The 25,251-nt window shown below is 35.2% G+C and overlaps 1 protein-coding gene across 8 annotated transcripts in view; it reads left to right on the top strand.

The window, feature by feature from the left end:
• TANC2 (tetratricopeptide repeat, ankyrin repeat and coiled-coil containing 2) overlaps window positions 1-25,251 on the top strand; it is a 357,539-nt gene that overhangs the window by 208,513 nt on the left and 123,775 nt on the right. For all 8 annotated transcript variants that reach the window (XM_030843275.2, XM_060290546.1, XM_060290544.1 and 5 more), the window contains 2 exons: window positions 1,800-1,986; window positions 11,777-12,040. In XM_030843275.2, the coding sequence (XP_030699135.1) occupies window positions 1,800-1,986; window positions 11,777-12,040 (451 nt within the window). The remainder of the gene's footprint in view (window positions 1-1,799; window positions 1,987-11,776; window positions 12,041-25,251) is intronic.

Raw genomic sequence — 25,251 nt, 5'->3', positions numbered from 1 at the left:
ACACAAATTGTGAATTTTTTTATTCTAGCTCTGTGAAAAATGCCATTGGTAGTTTGATAGGGATTGTACTGAATCTGTAGATTGCTTTAGGTAGTAGAGTCATTTTCACAGTGTTGATTCTTCCAATCCAAGAACATGGTATATCTCTCCATCTATTTGTATCATCTTTAATTTCTTTCATCAGTGTCTTATAGTTTTCTGCATACAGCTCTTTTGTCTCCTTAGGTAGGATTATTCCTAGGTATTTTATTCTTCTTGTTGCAATGGTAAATGGGAGTGTTTCTTTAATATCTCTTTCAGATTGTTCATCATTAGTATATAGGAATGCAAGAGATTTCTGTGCATTAATTTTGTATCCTGGCACTCTACGAAATTCATTGATTAGCTGTAGTAGTTTTCTGGTAGCATCTTTAGGATTCTCTACGTATAGTATCATGTCATCTGCAAACAGTGACAGCTTTACTTCTTCTTTTCCGATTTGGATTCCTTTTATTTCCTTTTCTTCTCTGATCGCTGTGGCTAAAACTTCCAAAACTATGTTGAATAAGAGTGGTGAGAGTGGACAACCTTGTCTTGTTCCTGATCTTAGTGGAAATAGTTTCAGTTTTTCACCATTGAGAACGATGTTGGCTGTGGGTTTGTCATATATGGCCTTTATTATATTGAGGTAAGTTCCCTCTATGCCTACTTTCTGGAGGTTTTTTTTATCATAAATGGTGTTCAATTTTGTCGAACGCTTTTTTTGCATCTATTCAGATGATCATATGGTTTTTCTCCTTCAATTTGTTAATATGGTTTATCACATTGATTGATTTGCATATATTGAAGAATCCTTGCATTCCTGGGATACACCCCACTTGATCATGGTGTATGATCCTTTTAATGTGCTGTTGGATTCTGTTTGCTAGTATTTTGTTGAGGGTTTTTGCATCTGTGTTCATCAGTGATATTGGCTTGTAGTTTTCTTTCTTTGTGACATCTTTGTCTGGTTTTGGTATCAGGGTAGGATAACATTTCTTGAGTGTTTGAAAAAACATAGACTTTCATTCATTATTTCATTAATTTATTTGGGTAGAAAGAGCTAAAGAAAAGCGAATTGTCATTAAATTAGGTAAACCAGAATATATTAGCATCAGTCTTTTTGGTGATTATTCATTACTTCCCATCAAAAATGTGAAAAGGAGGTAACTTTAGGTGTAAGAATCACTCAGTGATCTCAGTCTGTAATCAGTTTCTACAGAGAAATTATTTCATTTTGTATTAAATTAATATTGTTTGATCTATTTTATTTGACAAACTTTTAGATAAGGCATTTTCCCTGCATTCATTTATTGCCTCTGAGCAACCACCTGTGTATCAAAAAAAAACATTTATTTGCATTAAGAAGTTTATTTTTATTTCTCTTTGGCTGCAGAGATATTTTTTTTCTATCCAAAGAAAATTATTAGCAAGAAAAAGTTCCAAGCCTTCAGAAAAATTTCGATTGAAAATAGCAAGAAAATTTTGTGATTAATAAATTCCTCTATTAGTTCATAGCAGTGATAAAGACTACTTGTCACTGTGAGTTTCCTAGGCAGAAAAACAGGCCAGTCTCTGCTCATGTTAAATTTATCAAGTTTCACCTTAATTATAGAACACAGAACGCTTTATCCCGGAAGGCAAAAACAAACAGAACCTAATAGATGTAAAAGTTGTGCATGTGAATTTTTTTTTTCTTATCAAAGCATGTGTTTTACCATAAGATATATTTTACTTTAACAGCTGATCAGTTTATCTCATTTTTCATTTAAATTTTTCAGACCTCAGCAATCACCCAGAGGATAAGTCCCTGTTCCACCTTGACTAGCAGCACTGCCTCTCCACCAGCCAGTAGCCCCTGCTCTACTCTCCCGCAAGTCAGTACAAATGCAACTGCCAAGGATAGCAGCTATGGGGCTGTCACTAGTCCAACCTCCACCCTTGAAAGCAGAGATAGCGGTATCATTGGTAAGTTGGTTTTTATATTAATCATTAAAAAGGAAAGCATTTTGTGTCTTTTTTTCTTTTTAAAATAATTACACAAGCTCAAGGTTTTCAAAAATTCTGCTTTTGAGTTACTGAGATGTATATATAAAATGTGTCCTTTTCTTTTTAATGATACAGGAGAGAGACATAAAGGGTAAACAAAATGAGAGGTATCTCTCCCTGCTTAACCAGTCCTTTAAAGATATTATCTGATAAAAGAATGGATGAATAGAAAAAGTTCTTTCTACTTCTTCTTGTAAATTCACATGCATCATCTGTCTACCAACAGAAGTGGTTCAGAAAAAGTTTATCCCTCACTGAACTAGTAGTTTCTTGGTGGTTCTCAGTTCTTCGTATTATTGCCTGTTGTATACTTGTTAAGGGGAGTCAGTCACATGGAAGTGAGCAAAGTTTTGGGAAAAGAAGACTCTGAAGACAAAGAAATGCAAAGAGAAGAAAAGAAGACTGAGCACAGAATCTTAGGGCATGTTCAAATTGAGCAGGGGGTGAGCGGTGTGAGAATGAGCCAGTAGATACAGAAAAAGGGTAGTCAGACAGATAGGAGAAAAACTGGGGCAGTATAATGTTACCAGTGCCAAGGAAGATAAAAGTTTCAAGGAAGGGGTGAGGAGAGGCTGTTCAACAAATGACAGAAGCTGAAGAGACTAGGAAAGTGAAAACGATAAAGGAATAAAGACAATAAAATTTTTTTCCTCATTTGGCTTCCTTCTAAAGGTTATCAAATCAAAATATTTATTTGTTTAGATATTATTGCAAATATTTTAATGCCATGTCAACTAAGCATATCTCTAGTACTTAAATGAATATACATCAACGTGAATTTATTCACTTTAAATAAATAATGAGTTGATAAAAAGAATATTTTTACAGCAAAGTTACAGCATACAAAATCAACATACAACAACCAGTTGCATTTTTATACCCTAACAATGGATAACCAAAAAAAATTAAAATTAAGAAAGCAATTCCATTACAGTAGCATCAAAAAGAATAAAATACTTAGGAATAAATTTAACTAAGGAGGCAAAAGGCATTTACACTAAACACCACAAAACATTGCTAAAGAAATTTTAAAAGACTTAAATAATTGGAAATATATCCTGTGTTCATGGATTGGAAGACTGATATTGTTAAAATAATATTTCTCAAAGCAATCTGCAGAATCAGTGAAATCCCTATCATAATCCCAACAATGTTCTTTGCAGAAACAGAAACACCCTTTCTAAAATTCCTGTGAAATCTCAAAGGGCCCCAAATAATCAAAACAATTTTGAAAAAGGAGAACAGAGTTGGAGGACTCACATTTCCTGATTTTAAAACTTACTATATAGCTCCTAAAAGGCAGATTCATGTCTAATAATTTAATGTACCCTCAGTATGTAACATAATAATTTCTGACTTGTGCTTACTTTATATGAGAAGTCATTATGAAGGTATTATCATTAAATAGCTAAATATTTTAACTAAATAAAATACATAGATAAAATATGATGAAAATTGACCTCTTTTCCTAACCTCTGAAATAGTTTATAGAAAATTGGAATTACCTGTTTCTGGACTATTTAGTAGGACCTGCCATTAAAATATTTCAGACCTGTTATTTTCTTTATGTCAATCTTTTAAACTACTATTTCAGTGTATTTAATACTATAGGACTTAAATTTTTTTCTTTTTCTTTCTGAATCTCTTTTCCTTAGTAATGGTTTTTCTTTCAAATTTATTTGCAAAAACTTGTCCAAAATATTCTCTTACAATGACATCACTACCTACCCAGGAACCCAAGCTAGAAAGCCAAGAGGAGAGTCCTTCCCACCTTCCTTCCCCCTGTATTTCTCATCCCTGTATTGTTTTTTCATCTTTCCTAGCATTGCCTTGATAGTCTGCATTATCTTAGACCTAGATTAATACAAATCTAACTGTTCTCTCTGCATTTTTTGCCTTGTCCTAAGTCTGTTTTTCACACAGCCACCAAAGTGAATTAACTGAAAAACAATTACTGTTTTGATTCTGTTACCTATAAGATGTAGTGAACTACCTGAAAATCAAATCTGATCAGATCACTCCTTTGACTCCCATTTACCTAGCAGATAAAGGCCAGGCTCTCCTGATCTGACCGCAGCCAATTTCTCCAGCCTTCAAGCCCACTACTTTCGGCCTTGTATATATTATTCTGGCAACTTTAGATTTTGTTGTTACCTGACACATTCATTTTTTCATCTCTATGCTTTTGCTCATATTGATCATTCTGCCTTGTAATCTCCTCTCTCCCTCTTGACTAACTCCTACCTATTTTTTAAGATTCACCTTGAGTATTCTGTCACCACTACTACCACCACCTCTCTTCACTTCTCCACTCCACCTCCTATCCAATACATGTTATTATTCCGTGTTCCCAGTAATACCTGTGCATATCTGTACCATTACATTTAACACATGGTATTATAATTACTTTTGGAGCCTGCTTTTCACCATTAGACTGTTTCTTGTTAGGCAAAATTGTGTCTTATTCATCCGTATCTGTAGCACCTAGTCCAGTGACTGACATATGGTAGCATAGTAGGTGCTCAAAGGAAAGAAAGCTTAAGTGTGGAAGGATAGGGGATAAAGGACTGACCTGGCACTTTACTTTTTGACAGGTGTTTAGAGTGACCATTGGGTACAAGATGGAACTTTATTAAATTTTTAATAAATAATAGAGATTAGAATTCTCCATCGACTAATCTTACTCTCTTAAATTCTCTTTATGATTCATTTTGGCCCAGTGACTTTTATAATCCCAGCCACACCTCTTCCTGGGTTCTTCTGTTGATCTTATTAGAGTGTCTGTAACTGCATATCATCTATTCTGCCATACATTAAAAAATAGCTTTAGAAATACATTCATCCAAGCAGAAGGCATGGTACTGACAGATTGGATAAAATCCGTTTACAAGTAGTTACCTTTCGAAGTGGAAGCTTAACATGTCAGTGAGTGTTCAGAATAAATGTTCATAATGTTCGGAAAATTAAAAATGAGATCCTGCTTTGACTTACAGCCGACAGTGTTCCTCATTTTTTTTTTCTGATAAATTTCCAAAATTGTGTTCCTTGTAAATATAAGTGCCTTTGTGGATAAGAGAGCTACTTTGAAGAATAATGAACTTCCATTCTTTAATGTGTATAAATACTGAAACAGATTTACTTGCAAAATAATGAGAGAAGAAAGAGAATAATGTCTGTTCCTAAAATTACATAAGACTATAGAGTAGTTATCGAATTATATGTGAGCAGCTTATCTTGAGAAATGACTTGCTTCCCTTTAGTTTTTTTTCACTTCAGTCTGATTTGGAAGAAAATTGTATATGGCATAAGTAATAATAGTCAAAGATATTGTTATTACCTTGTGAATCTCAAGGCTAGCCTACCTTAACTGTTAAATATGTTTCAAGTATTTTCCCTGCAGATTATAGAAACATCTGCTTTTCCAAATTAAATATTGCTTAATTATTTCAAACAAAAACTTCCAAGATGGTCTGTTGTTTATTAGTGTTCCATATTTAAATCTTGCCCTTTTTCTTTTTTTCTTTTTTTTTTTTTTTGTGGTACGCGGGCCTCTCACTGTTGTGGCCTCTCCCGTTGGCGGAGCACAGGCTCCGGACGCGCAGGCACAGCGGCCATGGCTCACAGACCCAGCCGCTCCGCGGCATGTGGGATCTTCCCGGACCGGGGCATGAACCCACATCCCCTGCATCAGCAGGCGGACTCTCAACCACTGCGCCACCAGGGAAGCCCCCATATTTGTTACTCTTTTATTTTATTGGTATAACTTTAATGGTATAATGGTCTTATATATGTGGCTAGTTAAATACCACCAACTACATATAATCTCCTATTAGCTTATATATAAGCTCCTATATAGCTTCGAGCAAAAATCTTGATAATCATAAACTCTGTGAGATATACATCATTTTTATATCCTATTCCTTTTTCATGTTAAGTTTTAATAATGGGCTGTTTTGATGTGGTGGTACACAGCAAAATGAATTTAAGCATGGATCCATTTAGGCATGTTTCTTGCCTTTTGTTTATCTGGAGATCACAGTTCCTTCCAGAAGGGTATAATTCTTTTTAAATTTCTTTTTTTTTAATTTATTTGTTCATTTTTTATTTTTGGCTGCACTGGGTCTTCATTGCTGCACGCGGGCTTTCTCTAGTTGCGGTGAGCGGGAGCTACTCTTCATTGCAGTGCGTGGGCTTCGTATTGCTGTGGCTTCTCTTGTTGCACAGAACGGCCTCTAGGCACGCAGACTTCAGTAGTTGTGGCACTCAGGCTCAGTAGTTGTGGCTCGCGGGCTCTAGAGCACAGACTCGGTAGTTGTGGTGCACAGGCTTAGTTGCTCCACGGCATGTGGGATCTTCCCGGACCAGGGATCAAACCTGTGTCCCCTGCATTGGCAGGCAGATTCTTAACCACTGTGCCTCCAGGGAAGTCCCAGAAAGGTATAATTCTTGAATTCCCTCTTTTAATTAAATCTCAGAATTTTTTTTCTTTAGGTTCTGATTTATTGCCAAATTTATTCTTATATCCTTTAGCCTTATATCACTTAACACCTGGGAAGATGAAACATCTACAGCTTTGCTCATTGTTCAGTGATTATGTTTTCCTAGTATTTCACATTAGTAACTAAAAAGCAAAATCAGAAACTCCTCATCAAAGACCTTTGTTCGTTTAGTAACATATATTCCAGTAGGATGTTGTATGTTCTTTTTTTGATCCAAATTTTCACGTTTAAAAAATCACCTCCCTGAGTCATAAACTTGAACATTAGATAACTTGAGTTTTTTTTTATATTTTCTCCAACCTGTTTTCAGAAATGTGCAATTGTATCTTCACTGCTAAGTTTCTCCAGTTATTGTGCCAGTGACTGTCATCCTTCCCACCTTCTACTTACTTAGCACTAATAAATTTTTGGTAGCTGTAGCGTTATATTTATATGGCATGGCATATATGTTAAAGAAGTCTAGATACTGCCTATTAAATTGATCAAGGAGACCAAACAGAGCATTTCTTTTGCATAATTGACCTAACTAAAATAACAATAATAATAATAATAGTAACAACAACCGTTGATTGAGTACAAAGTACGAGGCAGGTACCATTACTTATTCCTTACAATCATCTTATAAGAAAATAGTTCTAAAGGTTTCACAGGATCAGATAATTGAAAGGGTACATAAGACTCTGCAGGAAAATGCTTACAAAAAGCTTTTAGTAAAGATACAGTACAGCAGGCGAAAGAGAATGCCGGCGAGCACCGAGGATCCATTCCCAAGTGCAGTTCTCCACGTTCTTTTTTTCTTTTTAACATCTTTATTGGAGTATAATTGCTTTACATTGTTGTTAGTTGCTGCCGTATAACAAAGTGAATCAGCTATACATATACATGTATCCCCATATCTCCTCCCTCTTGTGTCTCCCTCCCACCCCCACATCCCACCACTCTAGGTGGACACAAAGCACCGAGCTGATCTCCCTGAGCTATGCGGCTGCTTCCCACTAGCTATCTGTTTTACATTTAATAGTATATATAGGTCCATGCCACTCGCTCTCTTCGTCCCAGCTTACCCTTCCCCCTCCCCGTGTCCTTAAGTCCATTCTCTACATCTGCGTCTTTATTCCTGTCCTGCCCCTAGGTTATTCAGAACCATTTTTGTTTTTTTAGATTCCATATATATCCAGGTTCCTTCTTAATCAAATAGGATGTGCCTGTCCCCAGAGTATAAATCACCGAGATTTGTATAAGGAATCTTGGTTTCAGGAGAGCTCCCCAGAAGTTTACAGTGAAGCTTTTTATGCCCCTCTGGTCACATAGCTAAGCCAGGCTGTCTAAGTAGTCCAGGTGTAAGCTGTCAATAAACAACTAGACCTGGCTGCTACCAGGGGAGTTTCAAACTTTAAACAGCAAATTATAAATCATTAGTTATCCCTGCTGACCTTATCTTGGCTAAGAGTCAGTACCAGAGTTCCAGGCATCCCCAGAGATAAGTGTAGGGCTGGCCCAGTCTAGCTGTAAATTAACTCTGTCTTACATAATACTATAACAATCTTTCTTAGACTTAGAAAACTGAGATTCAAAAATAATTGGTCCCAGATCACATAGATATTAAGAGGCAAAGCTAAGATTCAAGTTCAGGTCTGTATAACTTCAAAACCCATGGTCCTAATTATTACAAAACAGTGCATGGTTCTAAAATAATTCTTTCTCAGAACAGATGACCTAAGACTATTATCCAGCATTAAAAATTTAGTTTTTATCAGCAAAAGCAAAGTAGTGAATCAAGATAAAAATTACTACTATCAGTTATTTTTAATATTTATTTGTTTGTTTATTTGGTTATGTCGGGTCTTGGTTGCAGCAGGCAGGCTCCTTACTTGTGGCTCACGGACTCCTTAGTTGTGGCTCGAGTGCTTCTTAGTTGCAGCACATGGGCTCCTTAGTTGTGGCAGGTGGGCTCCTTAGTTGAGACATGCCTGTGGGATCTAGTTCCTGGATCAGGGATCAAACCCAGGCCCCCTACATTGGGAGCGTGGAATCTTAATGACAGTGCCACCAAGGAAGTCCCTACTATCAGTTTTTAATTATTATAGATGACAAGCAAATGTGCTTGTACCCATGTACACTTACAATGGGTGCATTTTATGGTATGTAAATTGTACCTCAATAAAACTTAAATATATGGAGCTAATTTTATTCACAATGAGCCTGTTTATAAGCCTGTAATTCCTACTTCCTCACACTATCTTCCTGGCCTATATGGCAATATAAACAGAAATGCCATGTAAGCAGTTCTTTCTACTGAGGTAGCAATTTATTTTTCTATATCAAGGAAGGAAAATGGAGAAATTCTCAGGAAAATCTCCTTAATTACTTACAACTCAATATTTCCCACTATTCTTTGTTCCACATGGGAATGACTAGGTCTAGAGAATTAAAATGGAGATAGAATAGGTCTCGTGGAAAACAAATATGTATAATTTTCAATGAGAGGCCATGTCTTCCTCTTCAACTCCACTCATAGAAACTTTGCACATGGGGTGCTTAATTTATGTAGGCCAATGTCTGACATATAGACTGCTTGGGCTTTAGACTTTTGAAACTTTTAGTAGCCGCATGAACCAAAATATCATTGCATTCTCTGGTGCTTCATTCACCTTGTTGACTTTAAGTGATATGATAAGTTCTCACTCTAGAGGAGTGGTTGAGTAAAATAGGAGCATCCATAAAATTGACTAATGTGCAGACATTAGCATGTTGTTATTAAAAATAGCATTTCAGGGCTTCCCTGGTGGCGCAGTGGTTGAGAGTCCGCCTGCCGATGCAGGGGACGCGGGTTCGTGCCCCGGTCCGGGAAGATCCCACATGCCGCGGAGCAGCTGGGCCCGTGAGCCATGGCCGTTGAGCCTGCGCGTCCGGAGCCTGTGCTCCGCAACGGGAGAGGCCACAGCAGTGAGAGGCCCGCGTACCCCAAGAAAAAGAAAATAGCATTTCATTTTGTGATTCTTCATTTTTTCTGTGTGTGGCCTCTTTTGCCACAGGATTGTCCTTTTTCTGGGATTAAAGATTTAGGACCTATCTTGTTCACCACTGTAGTCTGACACATACTAGTTGCTCAATAAAATTTTATTGGCTAGATAAGTGAATGAAATAAACTAAAAGTCACCATATTCTGTGAAAAGCATCAATGAAGCAGAAATGTACAAAATTCCTAAATGGGAATGGTTAACCAGAGGATTTTACTTCTGGTATTTTATGTGAGTTGTCTGTTTTCACTCTTTCTGTGCCCCAATGGTTCTGGACCATTGAGCATCCAATAAAACTAATTTATTCATCCTCTCAACAAATATTTGTTGATCATATACTGTGTGCCAGGGACTAGATACATTTCTCTCCAGTGAAAAAGGACAAGGGATACTTTGGGTTTGAAAAACAAGTGAACTATGTAATAACAGGTTTGGTTCATGCAGATAGTACAGTTGTAGTGCAAAATGACATCACTGCTCTTCTCACACTAGGAAACTGGATGTCTTCCTTGTCTTTACTTTTAAATACCATGACCATAGAAGCCCTTCCTTATTATAAACTTTATCATTTAAATGATAAAATAGGGTCCATAGGCCAATGAATAATTCTTTGTACCATGAACTAATTCAAAGTTTCTCAAATCTTTTCACCACCAATGAGGACTTTCATAATTTTTATTGATAGGCCCTGTATTTTTGAAAAACTTTTCAGCATCACTCTATTCATTATCCAATAGCTTCTATCTCATTTTTTATTTATCAAATGTATATATATGTATGATATATATATATATGATATGTATACATATATATATATATATGCCAAAATTTCTGTTCAACGTGAGATAACTAATGTTATCACGCTTGATATAATTGCAGCTGTGTTTATAGAAGCTTGATGTTTTAGGTAACTAGTCAACATATTATTACTTATAAATTATTTGAAAACATATTATTACTTACAAATTATTTGAAATATTGAAAATAGTGAAACCCATTACTACCTTCTCAGACCTTTAAAGGTGTCGTGTTCCAGTGTTTGGAGCCTACTGAATGTGCTCAGGGTTTATCTGGAGAAAAGGGGTATATTTCTGGAATATATACCAGGGTGAGACCACACAGATACAAGTGAATCTCAGCCAGCTCTGATTTGGGACCTAAGAATTAAAAACTTCTGCTGGGACACACCACCAAAAAAAACCATGAAAGGCAAAGGGTTAACTAACAGACACTTTACATGTAGACAAGTCCTCTGGGAAACAGAAGTTTTACATTCTCCAGCTTTCATCATACTGACCCTAGCAGCTGTGTGAACTCCAAGCCTCTAGCTAAGAATTAAAAGCCAGCTGAATCACCACATCTTTACACCAAATGAAATTATACTTCAGTCAAATTTTACAGAAAGAAAAATGTTTAAATATATTTTAAAGTAATAAGACAATTTCCAGAAATTAGGAAAAGAAGCATGCATCTGTTTAAAAAGAACACACACAGACACATACACACGTAATATAAGTTTACACCTATATGTTATCACTGAACATATTTAGAAATTATACAGTATGCTACAGAACCCATAAAATCTCATTGGGGAAGGTGTAACATTGTGTTTGGTGGCAAAAAGGTTAGGATCCGTTGGGCTATTTATGACTGAAAGATAAATATATGAACTGAATTTTTAATTAAAAACAGAGGCCTTGTAGTGTTTCCTTACTTAGACTCTTTCTCCTATATTAGCATCTACTTAGGGAATGTTTCTATATTCTCTAATTCTTTGTTTCATATAAAGGGCCAGGAAGGAAAAATATAGGGTAAAAAGACTATAAAGATCTTTTTGACACCTCTGGGGCTCTCCAGCAATCCATGAAAAGTATGTACATTCCCTTTTGATGAAATTCCACAGTTTTTACCATTGATGGGCCCTATTTGTAGGCCCTTTGGCACTGATATATGAATTTAATTCATTCAAATAGAGTTGTTAAAAGTAAATCTTTGAGAGAGAACCTGTGTGAGAGTGTTATATTTTGGTTTCAACTGTTTAAACTTCATGATGGAGATGAGATCATCAGTAACTTTTTAAAAATAATGTTTCTGATATTGTCATTATCTAGTCATGTATTTGGAGAGTAGTAAACAGATTAACCTCTAGGTTTGGTTTTCTTTTTTAATTCACTTTATTCTTTTCTTCAGCTACCTTGACAAGCTATTCTGAAAACATGGAACGCACAAAATACGTTGGGGAAAGCAGTAAAGAATTAGGATCTGGAGGAAACATAAAGCCTTGGCAGTCTCAAAAATCCAGCATGGATTCCTGTTTATATCGAGTAGATGAAAACATGACGGCTTCCACCTATAGTCTGAATAAGATCCCAGAGAGGAATTTGGAAACAGTTTTATCACAGTCAGTACAGTCTATTCCTCTTTATCTTATGCCACGGCCAAATTCAGTAGCAGGTAAGTTTTATTTGTTTTAAATCACCATTTTATTGGCATATATATTGAAATGAAGATAAATTCTGCTCTGACAGTATTTAAATTTTCCATTCATCTTCTTCAACTAAGCTATTCTTTTATGTTTGGGTAACATACATGTGTATTATCTTTTTGAACCTGGGGGAAGGTTTGTGTTCTTTAAGTGATTGTTTAGTTCTGCTTCCAAAATATAAATATAAAATAGGGACTTCCCTTGCAGTCCAGTGGTTAAGACTTCACCTACCAAAGCAGGGGCTGCGGGTTTGATCCCTGCTCAGGGAGCTAAGATCCCACATGCCTCCGGCCAAAAAACCAAAACATAGAACAGAAGCAATGTTGTAACAAATTCAATAAAGACTTTAAAAAAAAAAAAGGTCCACATCAAAAAAAATCTTAAAAGAAAACCAAAATATAAATATAAAATAAAAACACATAAAATCAAAAAGAGAACCTATAAAGTATATTGTCAAGCTGTTAAAAGTCTTTTCTCACATCAGAAGTCTTTCAAATGATTTCACTTTGAGATTTTAGGTTTTAAAAACTTTCGTTTTAAAAAACATTATTTGAGAATTCCCTGGCAGGCCAGTGGTTAGGATTCTGAGCTTTCACTGCCAAGGGCCTGGGTTCGACCCCTGGTCAGGGAACTAAGATCCCACAAGCTGCGCTGTGCAGCCAAAATAAAATTTTAAAAACATTATTAAATTGAAGTATATTTCAGTCGAATTTATATTACCAGAAACATCACCTATAGTTTGAGAGAGTGACAAGCAGGCAAGAATTCAACTTCCCCATTCGAAGAGCTCAGTATTTTCACAGTACACTGGCTGTCTTACCATAGTAGAATCATCAGGTACCTTACCTACATTGCTAAAGAATAACTCAAACACCGCTAGCAGTCTCAGTCATAAGGGGATGATACAGATAATAAGTGGCTGGAATATGGAGCCATTATTCTTTAGCAGCTGTTCAGAACTACGTCAAGGGATATTTTTAATACAGCTAAGTTGCTGTTTAATAATTCAGACCAAGACTTTTGCAGAACGGTTGGGCATTCTGACATTTTCAAAATGCATCATCATCTGGACTTTGTCCATGCTACAAAATCAAAGTTATGTTTGTCTTTCTTACTTGCCTGATGAGTGTCAGGATGGCTGACACAAGATAATAAACTGACACAAGATAATCACTGACACAAGATAATAAAATACTTATTGTAGTCAAGAGCTCTTTCCAGATGTAATTATTTATGTTACGCAGATGATGGTGTGATGCTTCTTGCCTTTCCCATCTCCCTTCTGTACCTTTTCTAAACCATTACTCTTTGTTCCGTCCTCTGGAGACCATCAGCATCTGTCATCAGATGTGATTACGAGGAGCATGGCTCATCTGGAAGATCAGTAACTGCAGAAGATTCTAATATTAATTTTTCAAGATTATTCACTTTTATATAATGACAGAAAATTTTCTCTCCTGGGTTCTTTTAAATATGATGATCCCCAACCATGACATCATTTTTAGAATCCTAGACTGCTATAACTTATGAGAAATTGCTAGGCAAATTCAATCTATCCAAAAGAGAAGCATTTAAATCCTTGCTTACATAAAAATGGAAAATATAGCTACCAGCCTTAATGGTACATCCCAATTTACTTCTTAACCAAGTTGCAGTGATTTCTAAGAGAACTGGCTCTGTTATTTGAGAAGAACACTGAGCACTTAGTAGGAAACAGAGGTATAAGCTTCTTTTGTTCTCTTTTTAGTTCACTAAAGAGATTATAAAATACTTTTCCCTTCTTGAGAGTAAGTGTCTGTAAAGATTCATTATTTTACCCTATGCAAAAGCTAACTTTAAGTTTTACAAAAAGTTGTACAGGACTAATTAGACAGATATGATTCATCCCTCACTGTCTCTAAAGGTTTCTAACACTGTTGCTTTCCAGAAATTGGCATAAGGCAGCTGTCAGAAGCATCAATAAGTTATCAGACATTTCTCTAACTAATAGATATTGAAGAAATTGACTGTATAGAACCCAGGTTTCTATACCAGGTATTTTAATCACCGGGTAAAAGTATAATTTGAAATATGTTTTTTAAAAAACTTTAAAAAGCAAGCAGTATTTTATCAGATGAAGAGTACATTCTTCCATTATATGGATTGTAAGATTTTTGTCTATTTAGAATTTTATCTTGTAAGCACTGTTATTCTAGTTACTTAATAAAATCTATTAAATTGTGGTCAACTTTTAGGGAATTATTCAATTTGTGAATTTTTCAGACTTCTTACCTGCCTCTCATGGTATATTTTTGCAAACTGCCATTTAGCAACTTCACTGTTTGTAGTCGTCAACATACTTGTGGCTACAATTGTACTTCAGTAACTTTTTGCATATCCATTGGAACAGTGACTGAAGCAAATATTAAGATTTTTTGGGAGAATTACAGGAGGGAATTCTAATTGACATCCATTGTTGTTTTGGTAACCTACTTGGCTACAGTGTGATAAATGCTATAATACAGTAATTTATGAAGTACCATAGGAACACAGAGAAGGAAGCATCTAAGTGCAAAGGGGAGAGTAGGGTAGAGAAGAACAGAAAACATCACAGAGAAGGACAAATAAGAATTCACTAGAAGGACTAAGAGAAGAAAGAGGAAGGAGGCACCAAGAAGTTAAAAAACTTGGCATATAATTGGTATTTCTCCATGACTAGGACCTGGGGTATATGGAAGGAATGGTAGAAAATGATGTTGAAAGGGATGCCAAAGACCTTATGCACTCTGATGTTATGTTGGGTTTACTTTGTTGATAGTGAGTTTAAACAGGAGCCATACTATCACGTTTGCAGTTCAAAAGAATGACTGTACGTATCCATCCCTTATAAGATAGACTGAAGGGCAAAAGCCGGGAGTTAGAGAAAATAGTTAAAAGCTTCTGGTATTGTGCAAAATTATAGTGAATTGAATTGCCAGGTTATATCAATAGAGTTGAGAGAGTGGCTTGAGAGATCTTCTTCTTTTTTACCTTAAAAAATAACATTTATTAGATTTTTTAATACAGAGAGATATAAAGAAGAAAACAAAACAAGAAATGAGCTATAATCTCCTTGCCCAGTGGTTCCTGCTGACATATTCTAGAAATTAAAGATTCATATATATTATATATGTAAAATAAAAATTCAGATTCAAACACAAAAGGAAAAGCCACTTTCCCCTCTCTTCTTAGTAAAACGTTAATATTATGATTCTTTAAAAAATATATATTATACATACAATATTCATATTATATACGTAATATAATATATATTATATAGCTACATGTGATTGTAATATATGTAAGAGACATGTGAGGTCAAAAATCAATAAGATTTATACAAGAGAAATGAAAGCATATGTTCTTACCCAGATTTACACAAATCATAGCAGCTTTATTTGTAATGGCCACAAATTGTCAGTATCCCAAATGCCCATCAACAGGTGAATGGATAAACAAATTAAGCATATCTTTACAGTGAATACTACCCAGCAGTAAAAAGAATGAACTGATACTGCAACAACATGTATGAATCTCAAAATAGTTAATGCTGAGTGAAAGAAGCCAGAGTTTTAAGAAGTACATACTGTATTACATTTATATAAAATCCTAGAAAATGCAAGCTAGTCTATAGGCACAGAGGGTCTCTCTTGCAATACAACCATCTGCACGTGCGAGTTTCACCGAGCCCTCTTTGTATGACCCTGTGGGAATGGGGGCTCATAACTGACACAATGTCGATACTCTGGCTACTGTTACTCCTCTGAGTAATAAACTGTCTTTCATTTATGACCTAGATGTCTCATGTCTTCTTCCTCAAGCATCCAGGCTTGTTAGCTTACAAGTAGGATAAAATATCAGATCCTTCACAGTTCTTGACAATGAAATACCATTATACCCATACCTAAAAAAATTAAAAGGAACGGCAATGCCAAGTGTTCGTGAGGATGCGATGCAATTGGAATTGTCGTACATCGCTGATGGGGGTATATTAATAAATTGGCATTACCACTTTGTAAAGCTGCTTGGCAAGATCTGTTAAAGGTGTATAAAGCTATATGTGCATGTTATCTAAGACCTAGCGATTCCACTCCTGCATAGACTAGCCATCAAAAATAAGTCCTTATATTCACCAAAAGACAGATATAAGAATGTTCATATCAGTTTTAGTTATAATACCCCAAAGCTGAAATTAATCCACATGTCCATCAACAGTCTTGATGAATTGTGTACAACAATGAAAAAGAATGTACTACTGCTATAGACAACATCGTGGAGAGTGCACACTATATGAAGTATGTATATTTATATAAAGTTCAGAAAGACAGACAAAACTATGGCACTTCTGTGGTGAAGAACTAAAGTAGTGGTTACCTTTGGTGGGAGTATCAATTAAGGGAGCCTTCTATATCTTGATCTGAATGGTGGTTGCATGGGTGTATACACAGATAAAAATTTATTGAGCCAAATACTTAAGATTTATGTACACTATGTATATAAATTATACCTCAACTTAAAATACGTATAAAGTATATATTTAAGCTCTTGTCTTTCTGGAAGGGTTTTCCTTTGTCTTTGGTTTAGAAATAGCAGTCCTAGGTGACATCACTAGATCTTTGAAGAAATACCTATTTTTAGTGTTGATTAAAAATATCCAAATAACTTCAAGAACTGGATGATTTACTTAAGGTGTATCAGAAGTTTGTTCCTTTTTCTTGCAAATAGTATTCCATTGTACGTCTCTACCTCATTTTATCTGTCCATTCACCAAGTTGATGGACATTGAGGTTTTTTCCATTTTTTAGCTATTGTGAATACTGCTGCTATGAACATTCTTGTGCCAGTCTTTGAATGGATATATATTTTCATTTCTCTTGAATAGATACCTAGGATTGGAATTGCTGGATCATAGGGTAAATCTATGTTTAACTTTTTAAGAAACTGCGTAACTGTTTTCCAAAGCGACTGCACCACCCACAGTGTGTGGAGACTCCTGTTTCTCCACCTCCCGTCTACCATTTGTTATTATCTTACCTCTTATTATGGTTATTCTAGCAGATGTGAAATGCTGTCTTGTGGTTTTAATTTGCATTTTCCTAGTGACTAATGATGTTGAGTTTATTTTGTGTGCTTATTAGCTATTCATATATCTTCTCTGGTGAAATAACTATTTTTTATGGGCTGTCTGTCTTCCTATTAGTGAGTTGTTAGAATTTGTTGTATATTCTGCATACGAATCCTTATCAGAGATGTGTTTGTAAAATATTTTCTCCCACTCTGTTGCTTATCTTTTTGTTTTCTTATCGATGTATTTTGAAACACAAAATTTTTAAAAATTTTTATTCCTTTATTGAAGTATACTTGATTTACAATGTTTCAGGTGTACAGCAAGGTGTTTCAGTTATACATATATATTTGTATGCTCTTTCAGATTCTTTTCCATTATAGGTTATTACAAGATACTGAATACAGTACCCTGTAGGTCCTTGTTGGTTATCTATTTTATATATAGTAGCGTGTATCTGTTTATCCCAGATTCCAAATTTTTCCCTCCCCCCTCCCTTTCCCCTTTGGTAACCATAAGTTTGTTTTCTATGTCTGTAAGTCTGTTTCTGTTTTGTAAATGAGTTCATTTGTATCGTTTTTTAGATTCCACATACAAGTGGTATCATATGATATTTGTCTTTCTCTGTCTGGCTTGCTTCACTTAGTATGATAATCTCTAGGTCCTTCCATGTTGCTGCAAATGGCACTATTTCATTCTTTTTTATGGCTAAGTAATACTCCATTGTATGTATATACCACATCTTCTTTATCCATTCATCTGAAACACAAAAAATTTGATGACATCAATTTATCAGATTTTTCTTCTGTGGACCATGCTTTTGGTGCCATTTTTTTTAAAGCATTTTAACAGAAAGTAAAACTGTTTATATCAAGTATTATAAAACACTGATTTTTCTTTGTTATTGAAGTTTATTTTAACTCAAGTACTGAAAAATACTTCCTTACATACTTAAATGCTTTCTTCCTTCTTTTTTTCCTTCTACCCTCCCTCATGTTAAAACATAAATAAAAGGGATAATATTAGTCTAAATTGTTATTCCGATAAACCTTAATTATTGATTAGTTTTTCATCTATCACAGTGGTCATCTCATAACACTGGCCTTTCTGGCTAGCAGAGATTTTTCAGATTCCTAAGCAGTACTGATCATGCTTCTTCAATAGATCTGTCCTGGAGAATAGGATTTTATACTGTTGGAGGAGCACTTACTGACTATGTTGAACAAAATACTTCATCAGAGAATTATTTCTTGTCAATGTTGAATGTAATACAAACAGACCTGCTATTGCCTACAGGGCAAGTCATAGGTCAAGGAGTAGTTTGTATGGGAAACCATGTATCTGTATCTGTAACCATGTTCTGTATCTGGAAACCATGGTTTCAGATCCTCACACAGAGGCAGGAAAGTAAACCAAACGACTCAATTATTTTCAAAATTTAATAGATTATAGGTTGAAAGTGTTTCCAGAATGTAGAAGGACAAAATTACTTTCACCTGCTGACTGTATAATGTGTGTAAATATATGATAAGACCACAATCTCTAGTAGCTTAAGTGATTAGATACCTAAATCAGTTTTTACAGTAAATTGTATTAGCTCAGGAGGGTCCTCTCTTCTCATTTTAGCTCTAGATATATATGTTTTCCTTTACTTTCTAATGTACGTAGAAGTGGTTCCCCAAGCTGGGGGAAGATCAAATACTCACATCTCCTTGGTGAACAGGAATGATCGATGATTTCAAATATGAGATGAGTTTGAAATAGGGAAAAGAGTCAGTATATTTTACTTATTAAATTGTTCTAAGTATATGAATGGGGTCGGGGAGTGATGAATGCCAGTAATAAAAGGCTTTGTTCAAACTCAGCTTTTAAATTTCCTTCTTTTTTAAACTTTATCTCAGTATGAGTGATATAATTATTTATTTTAGAGACCAATTAATGTTGAATAATGATATGAAAATACCATTTTCATCACATTTTTAAAAACCTAGGGAATTAGTTGTTTAATTGGTCCTTGCTGTGTTCTAGACTTCTCCCCACCTGGGGAAGAGAAGCATCCTCTTTAGCTTGAGCTTTGTGGCATCTTTACAGGACCACATTTGTCACGACCAGGAAATTGTCAAGGAATTATATGAGGCTGATGCTGGATTGAACTCTGAAGAGTAAAACTGTCTGTGTTATTCCATAATTCTTGATTTTAAAGAGAATTGGAAAGGATATGTGGCTTTTATAACACTTTTATTTTCAGGGAATGGAGTCAGCACATATAAAATGTTTATGGTGATTTATTTTTTTAATATTTTCTGAGATTTTAACTCACTACAGTGTATTGAAGTAACATATGTAATGAAATTTTTTAAACAATCATGTACTTTTTATTGATTACGAAAGTAGGTCTGATTGAATAAATATATTGGTCAGTTAGATTTAGCTATATACCTTTAGCAACATAAAGATTCTTAAACAAGTGAAGTCTAAAGTTAATGTACCAATTAAAAGCTTCATATACCACAAATGAAAATAGTACTATTTACTGAAAACATAAAAACTTTTATCTTGAATGATGAAGTGATTAAAGGTGAGTTTTGGCAGTCTAGCATTAAAGGTTGGGTTTTTCCTGGAGCAGCTCAGTTTTCTGAATATAAATTTAGAAGTTTATGCACCTTTAAATTAAAATCGTAAAATATGAAAAAATCAAAACTGTCTTTTATTGTTTTCAAAATGTAAATCACTATTGCATATTTTTAAGCCTGTTGTGTTGGAAGGAAGCAGAGAACCCTTGTGGACTTGTGGTTGCATGGCAGAAATTATCAGAGTAGGCTGTCTGTGGTCATCCTTGATGTCTTAAAATGAGATTGGCAATGAATTGGAGGGATATGAGAAGCAGGAAATGTTCACTTACAACAGCTGTCCTCAGTGCTTTGTGTGAAAATGAAGAGTCTATCAGGGAAACATGCAAACAACAGAAGTCAGTTAAAATATAAACTCTCACCATCTGCTTCTTAATGTTTGGTGCTGCACATTTTCCTCAGAGAAGGATCTTAAGAATCAGGTAAATGCAAAATGGGAATCCTGGGGGATTTAAATGAATCCAATCGGAAACTGTAATAAAGATTTTACCAAAAAGAGTAAAATCAGAAATGGGCTTTTCTGCAGTCAGAATGTTGGCTTTATGAATCAAGGGTGTAAGAACAGCAGAGTGGCTTCTTGCCCAGGCTGTAGCAAACATAAAGTGTCATTCCAGGCTCCCTGCTCAGGTCAGCCAGAATGGCAATTGTGCTACTAAAATCTGTTTGCATTAGTGGCAACTGATATAAGAAGAAACAATTTAAACTGATTCCAAACTCTGTAATACAGAGTTGCCTCTGGAATGTTTTGTACCAAATGTCATCTGCTGGATTTCTTCCTGCCCACTTGTGTATTAAATTCAAAAAGTATGTCAGTTAAATGTTCTGTAAATGAGTCAGCTGTTCCAATCTGATGAAATCTCAGAAAAATATATGCTCCCTTTTTCCACTTCCCTCTTCCTTCTCTGAAAACAAGGATTTTTAATGACATAGATTTTATGGGCTTACTTTTTTAAAGCATTTTCTTTTTACATAAAACTTTTTATTGTTGACTTGTTTTTCCTATTTCATCAGTTCACTTCAACTTATCTGATTAATTCTTATATTTGTATCTAGAAAGTGTTCATTAAATATTACAGTATTGATTTAATTTGACAGAATTATCTCAAAAAAATTGCCAGGACAATTTCACAGTAAGAGTAGCACTACAAGGTGGGAATATATGTGTCCCTATAGATCTATCACTGGTGTTTTTATGGGATGATGATGTACAAGGCATTGTTGTTATAGCCACCTCCTTCATCCTTAGCTTTCAGATAACCCAATGAGACAAAACCTAATTTGTTATTCATTGATTGTTTAAATATAGGCAAAACACAACGTGTATGTTAAATACAATTATTTAGTCATTAGAATAGCACTTATTGAGCATATGCTATATATGCCAGGCACTCTTCTAAGCACTTGAGAATCATCAATAAACAAAACAAAGATTCTCACCCTCGTGGAACTTACATTCTCACCAGGGAAAGTAAAATAAACAGAATAAATAAGTAATTTATATAGTATTCAATACAGTAGAAAGTGATATGTGTTACAGAAAAAAGTAAAGGATCAGCAGTACCTGAAGGAAGATTTTATGAATATCATTGGAGCCAAGCATATTACCATAGTGATGTCTGTTAAACATTAAGCAGAGCAATAAGGAAGGTGAGGATAGAGCCAGACAGATTTCTAAATCTAAGTAGGACTAGCCTGGAATTTAGTTCTGTATTGAGCATTACGTGCAGGGCACTCTGATTTACTCTAAAGGAATGTAGTTATCAAAGAAGAATCAGACATTTCCTAGTTGCCCTCAAGAACCTACCATAATCTAGTGAGGGAAGACAGACATGTAAACAATTAGCTGAATAACACAAGTTCTAATTAGCCATATATGTATATGGTTGCTGAAAGGGAGAAGCAATTAATTCTGCCTGGGGGATCTATCAGGGAAGCAGAAAAAGTGTAGCCGGAGCAAATTTTGACAATGAGTGAGATGTTTGGCAAAGTATGACAAAGACTTTTTCTCAGAAATTGGCTTGCAAATAGAAAAGATTCATGTGACTACGCCGGAGAGTACAACTACGTACAATTAGTGAAACAAAGGCCACAGCGCATAGAATTTCAGATCTCTTGGCTGATCTTTCCAGTATTTGTCTGCTAAGTCTTTAAATACTATATTTGAAGGGACAAGAATTTTGAAAATGATGAAGCAGAAAGAAACTGAAAATAAGACTAAGGAAAACAACTTAATAAGGAAAAGAGGCAGTAAAGAAATTATTTTGGATTATTTGATAAAATAGTGATAGATTCAGAGATCAGAGAAAAAGATATTATTGCCAAAATAAGAAAAAGAATGAATGTTTTAAGAGACTTAGGTAACACTAACCATAACTCAGTTGCAGTCTAGAATAAAGCAGTAGTTCCCCATTGGCTGGTTCAGAGCTATAGTGCTTGATACTGAATATCTCTGCTTTTCCTTAGTTCAGTTTGCCTGTGAGTATTTGGACTTGTAAAGGAATGACCTGTTTTTCAGTTCGGTTATTGCAATATTTTTTCTTTTTCTTCTAATGTCATTTATCTGAACTGAGAAATGTGCTGATTCCAAAATATATTTTACTACATTTCTTGGTTTTGTGAAAAAAAGCAATAGAACAACTGATGTTCATTTTTCTAGGAATTACTATGGTAAAGCTTAGTTTAGTAAAACTTGTTAAGTTCACAGTAAACATTTACATTTTATAAAAGCTGTCAGTAGCTCTTCATTTAATATAAGAAGTTGAACCTGTGAAATGAAGGCTGTGCCAGAAGATTTTTTTAATACAAAGAAATTAAAATGGATTATGTAACTGCTATTTAACTTAAATCTATACTCCAAGTATAGATCTCCCATAGTTTAATCTTTAAAAGAGTCATAGATGGATATAACGTATAAAAAGGAAAGACTTTAGGCTTCTTTTTTTAACAAAGCTTTTTGCTCCACTTCATGTTGTGTATTTCTATATCATTCTGCCTACTGTTAATGAAATATATTTTCTCTTTTTATTAAAACATATCAAACCATCTTAGTGTGTTAGCATATAGAACCATTTTAGTAAAAGTACCCTGCTAGAACCTTGCTTTAAAATCATATAATGTACCATTAATATTGCCATAATGATAACCAGAAATTTCTATCACTCATCCAGCTGTTACAGTTTTTATTTGAATTTTGTTTTAATGTGAATAAAAGAAAATAAAAAATTCTCATTGTCATTGGTCTTTTCATATTACTCTTTAGTTTATCAGCTTAAAAAGTACCTTATAAGTATTTTTCTTATTAAAAAAATAACAAATTTGGACTTTTGTTCTTTTGTTTCTTCTGCAGAAAATTTTGAAGTGCAGAGATATATTGGTCTGTGACATGCAGGGCACCTTACTGTGCATTGGCAAGGCCTTTATTGCCCAAGTTTGATCACTGCTCTTTGAAACCATAAAAAACAGAGAATTGAGGGAAAGTGACAAAGATGAAGAAGGAATGAAAAATAAGCTTTTTAAGAAAGAATTAGATTTGTTTAGGTTTAAAAGGAGAGGAGGGTACAATGCAAATAGTGCTCACTGGATTGAGAGTTAAGATAGCTGGTTTCCAGGCCTGGCTGTCCAGTGAATAAGTGAGTCACTGTAGATAAATGACTTCACTGTCTCCTAAACTGTGAAAGGAGGGGATCTGACTAGATTGGGGTCAGCAAGTATTTTAGGCTTTGCAGGCCATATGGTCTGTGTCGAAACTATTCAACTCTACGGTAAACAGCTATTTAAACAAAGAGGCAAGGCTGTGTTCCAGTAAAACTTTATGCGACAGGCCAGATTTCATCCACAGGCCATAGTTTGCTGACCTCTAGTCTAGATGGCCTTTAAAACATCTTTTACATCTGCGTTCTGTGATATTGCTTTATTATCAACATCACATAGTAAAAGAATTGCTGTTCTGTTATTTTCTATGCTATCTCAGCCAGGGGCTAGCCAGGAGACAGAAACCACAGAGATATTTTAACAGAAGATGTTATATATAAAGAATTGTTAACTAGGTTTTAAAGAACTGAAAAGGTAAAAGAGAACACTGAGATATCGTGGACTTAGCAACTTCAGGAAGCAGCTACCACTTCTGAGCCTGTAAACGAGAAGAGGTTGGGATGATTAAACCATAGAAGCTTGGGGGAGAGGCCCCACAAAGCTGAAACAAACATCTCTGTGAAGGGGCCATGCTCAGCTGATGCTAATATTTCTGAGTTCCAAGGAGGGCTCTGTGGGGACAGGACTTCTGGGGGCTGCCCACCCCCCACCTTTTTTTTTTTTTTTTTTGGTAGCTACACACATATGGATAAAGAACCTAGCAAAAGAAAATAGACTTTGGTTAAAACAGGAGGGATTGTATGAAACATAAGAAAGAACTAATTCACAGAACCAAATTAGAACCAGTGGGGATGGTGTAATTGTCTCCAGTGTTTTTAAATAAGAGATTAGAAAGTTATCTATTCTGGATAGTTTTAATTTCAGAATGCAGAAATCGAGATTATCTTTTATTCTTCTGATATTTATTCTCTTTCTGTCTCTGGTGTGTCATGTGTCATTTGGCTTCCCTTTCTTGGTTTAAGTTCCCTGGACTAGCTTTCAAAGACTTTTATTTCCTTATAGAAACTATATGTATAATTTGGATAAATTCCTTTTGTGTGGGTTTCCAGTAGATCCAGGTAAATAAGACAGTTGGGGTAATTGAAGGGTGAGGGGAATATATGTCTCTTGCACTTGTTCTTATTCTTTTCTCTCTCCCTCTCCCTCTCTTCGATTTTCTCCATCTTTTCTCTCTCTTTTTCAGCTCATGGAGCTCTTTGTAACTGACTTTGTGCCATTCATCATAGCCCTCTTTATGTTATTGTTATGTCTTACCTTGACTGAGGATGTGGACGTTGCTTCACTGGAGCTCAGCAGCCAAGAGTGATCTCAGTTTGCTTCCTTTCACCCACTCCAAAATGTCCCAGAGGTAGACTAGCAATGGAGCCAGCAAGGGCACCAAGAACAGAGCCTGGCGCACAGGAGTCTCTCAGTAAATAATTGTCATGGAATTACTGAACTAACCCCCAGCACAGTATCTTACATAGTTGGCAACAGATTGAATTAACGGTTTAATTAATCACGTATGAGCTCTAAATAACCATTTTCTGATGGAAGTTTGGGGGTTTTTTCTTTCTTGTTAAAAGCTTTTTGTCTTCAGCACTTCCTGATTCTTGGACTCAATAGCTCTCAGTATGTAGCAGTGCCGTTTTACCCCCATCTTCTGCCATTTTCTCTTTCTCTTTCGTGGCTAGGTTAGGGGTTAAAGGATTTATAGACGCAGTGGGAAGCCACTGTTACTTGACCTTCATCTTCAGAGAGCAACAACACGTTCTTTGGAATTCATGGACATTGGCATTTCCCTAAATGCTATTTGGCAATTCTCTGTCCGTTGTCC

Source organism: Globicephala melas, chromosome 20 (genome assembly GCF_963455315.2).
Source record: "Globicephala melas chromosome 20, mGloMel1.2, whole genome shotgun sequence".
Taxonomy (NCBI): Eukaryota; Metazoa; Chordata; class Mammalia; order Artiodactyla; family Delphinidae; genus Globicephala; species Globicephala melas.
Note: the sequence above shows the minus strand (reverse complement) of the source record. Positions and strands in the feature narration are given on the sequence as shown.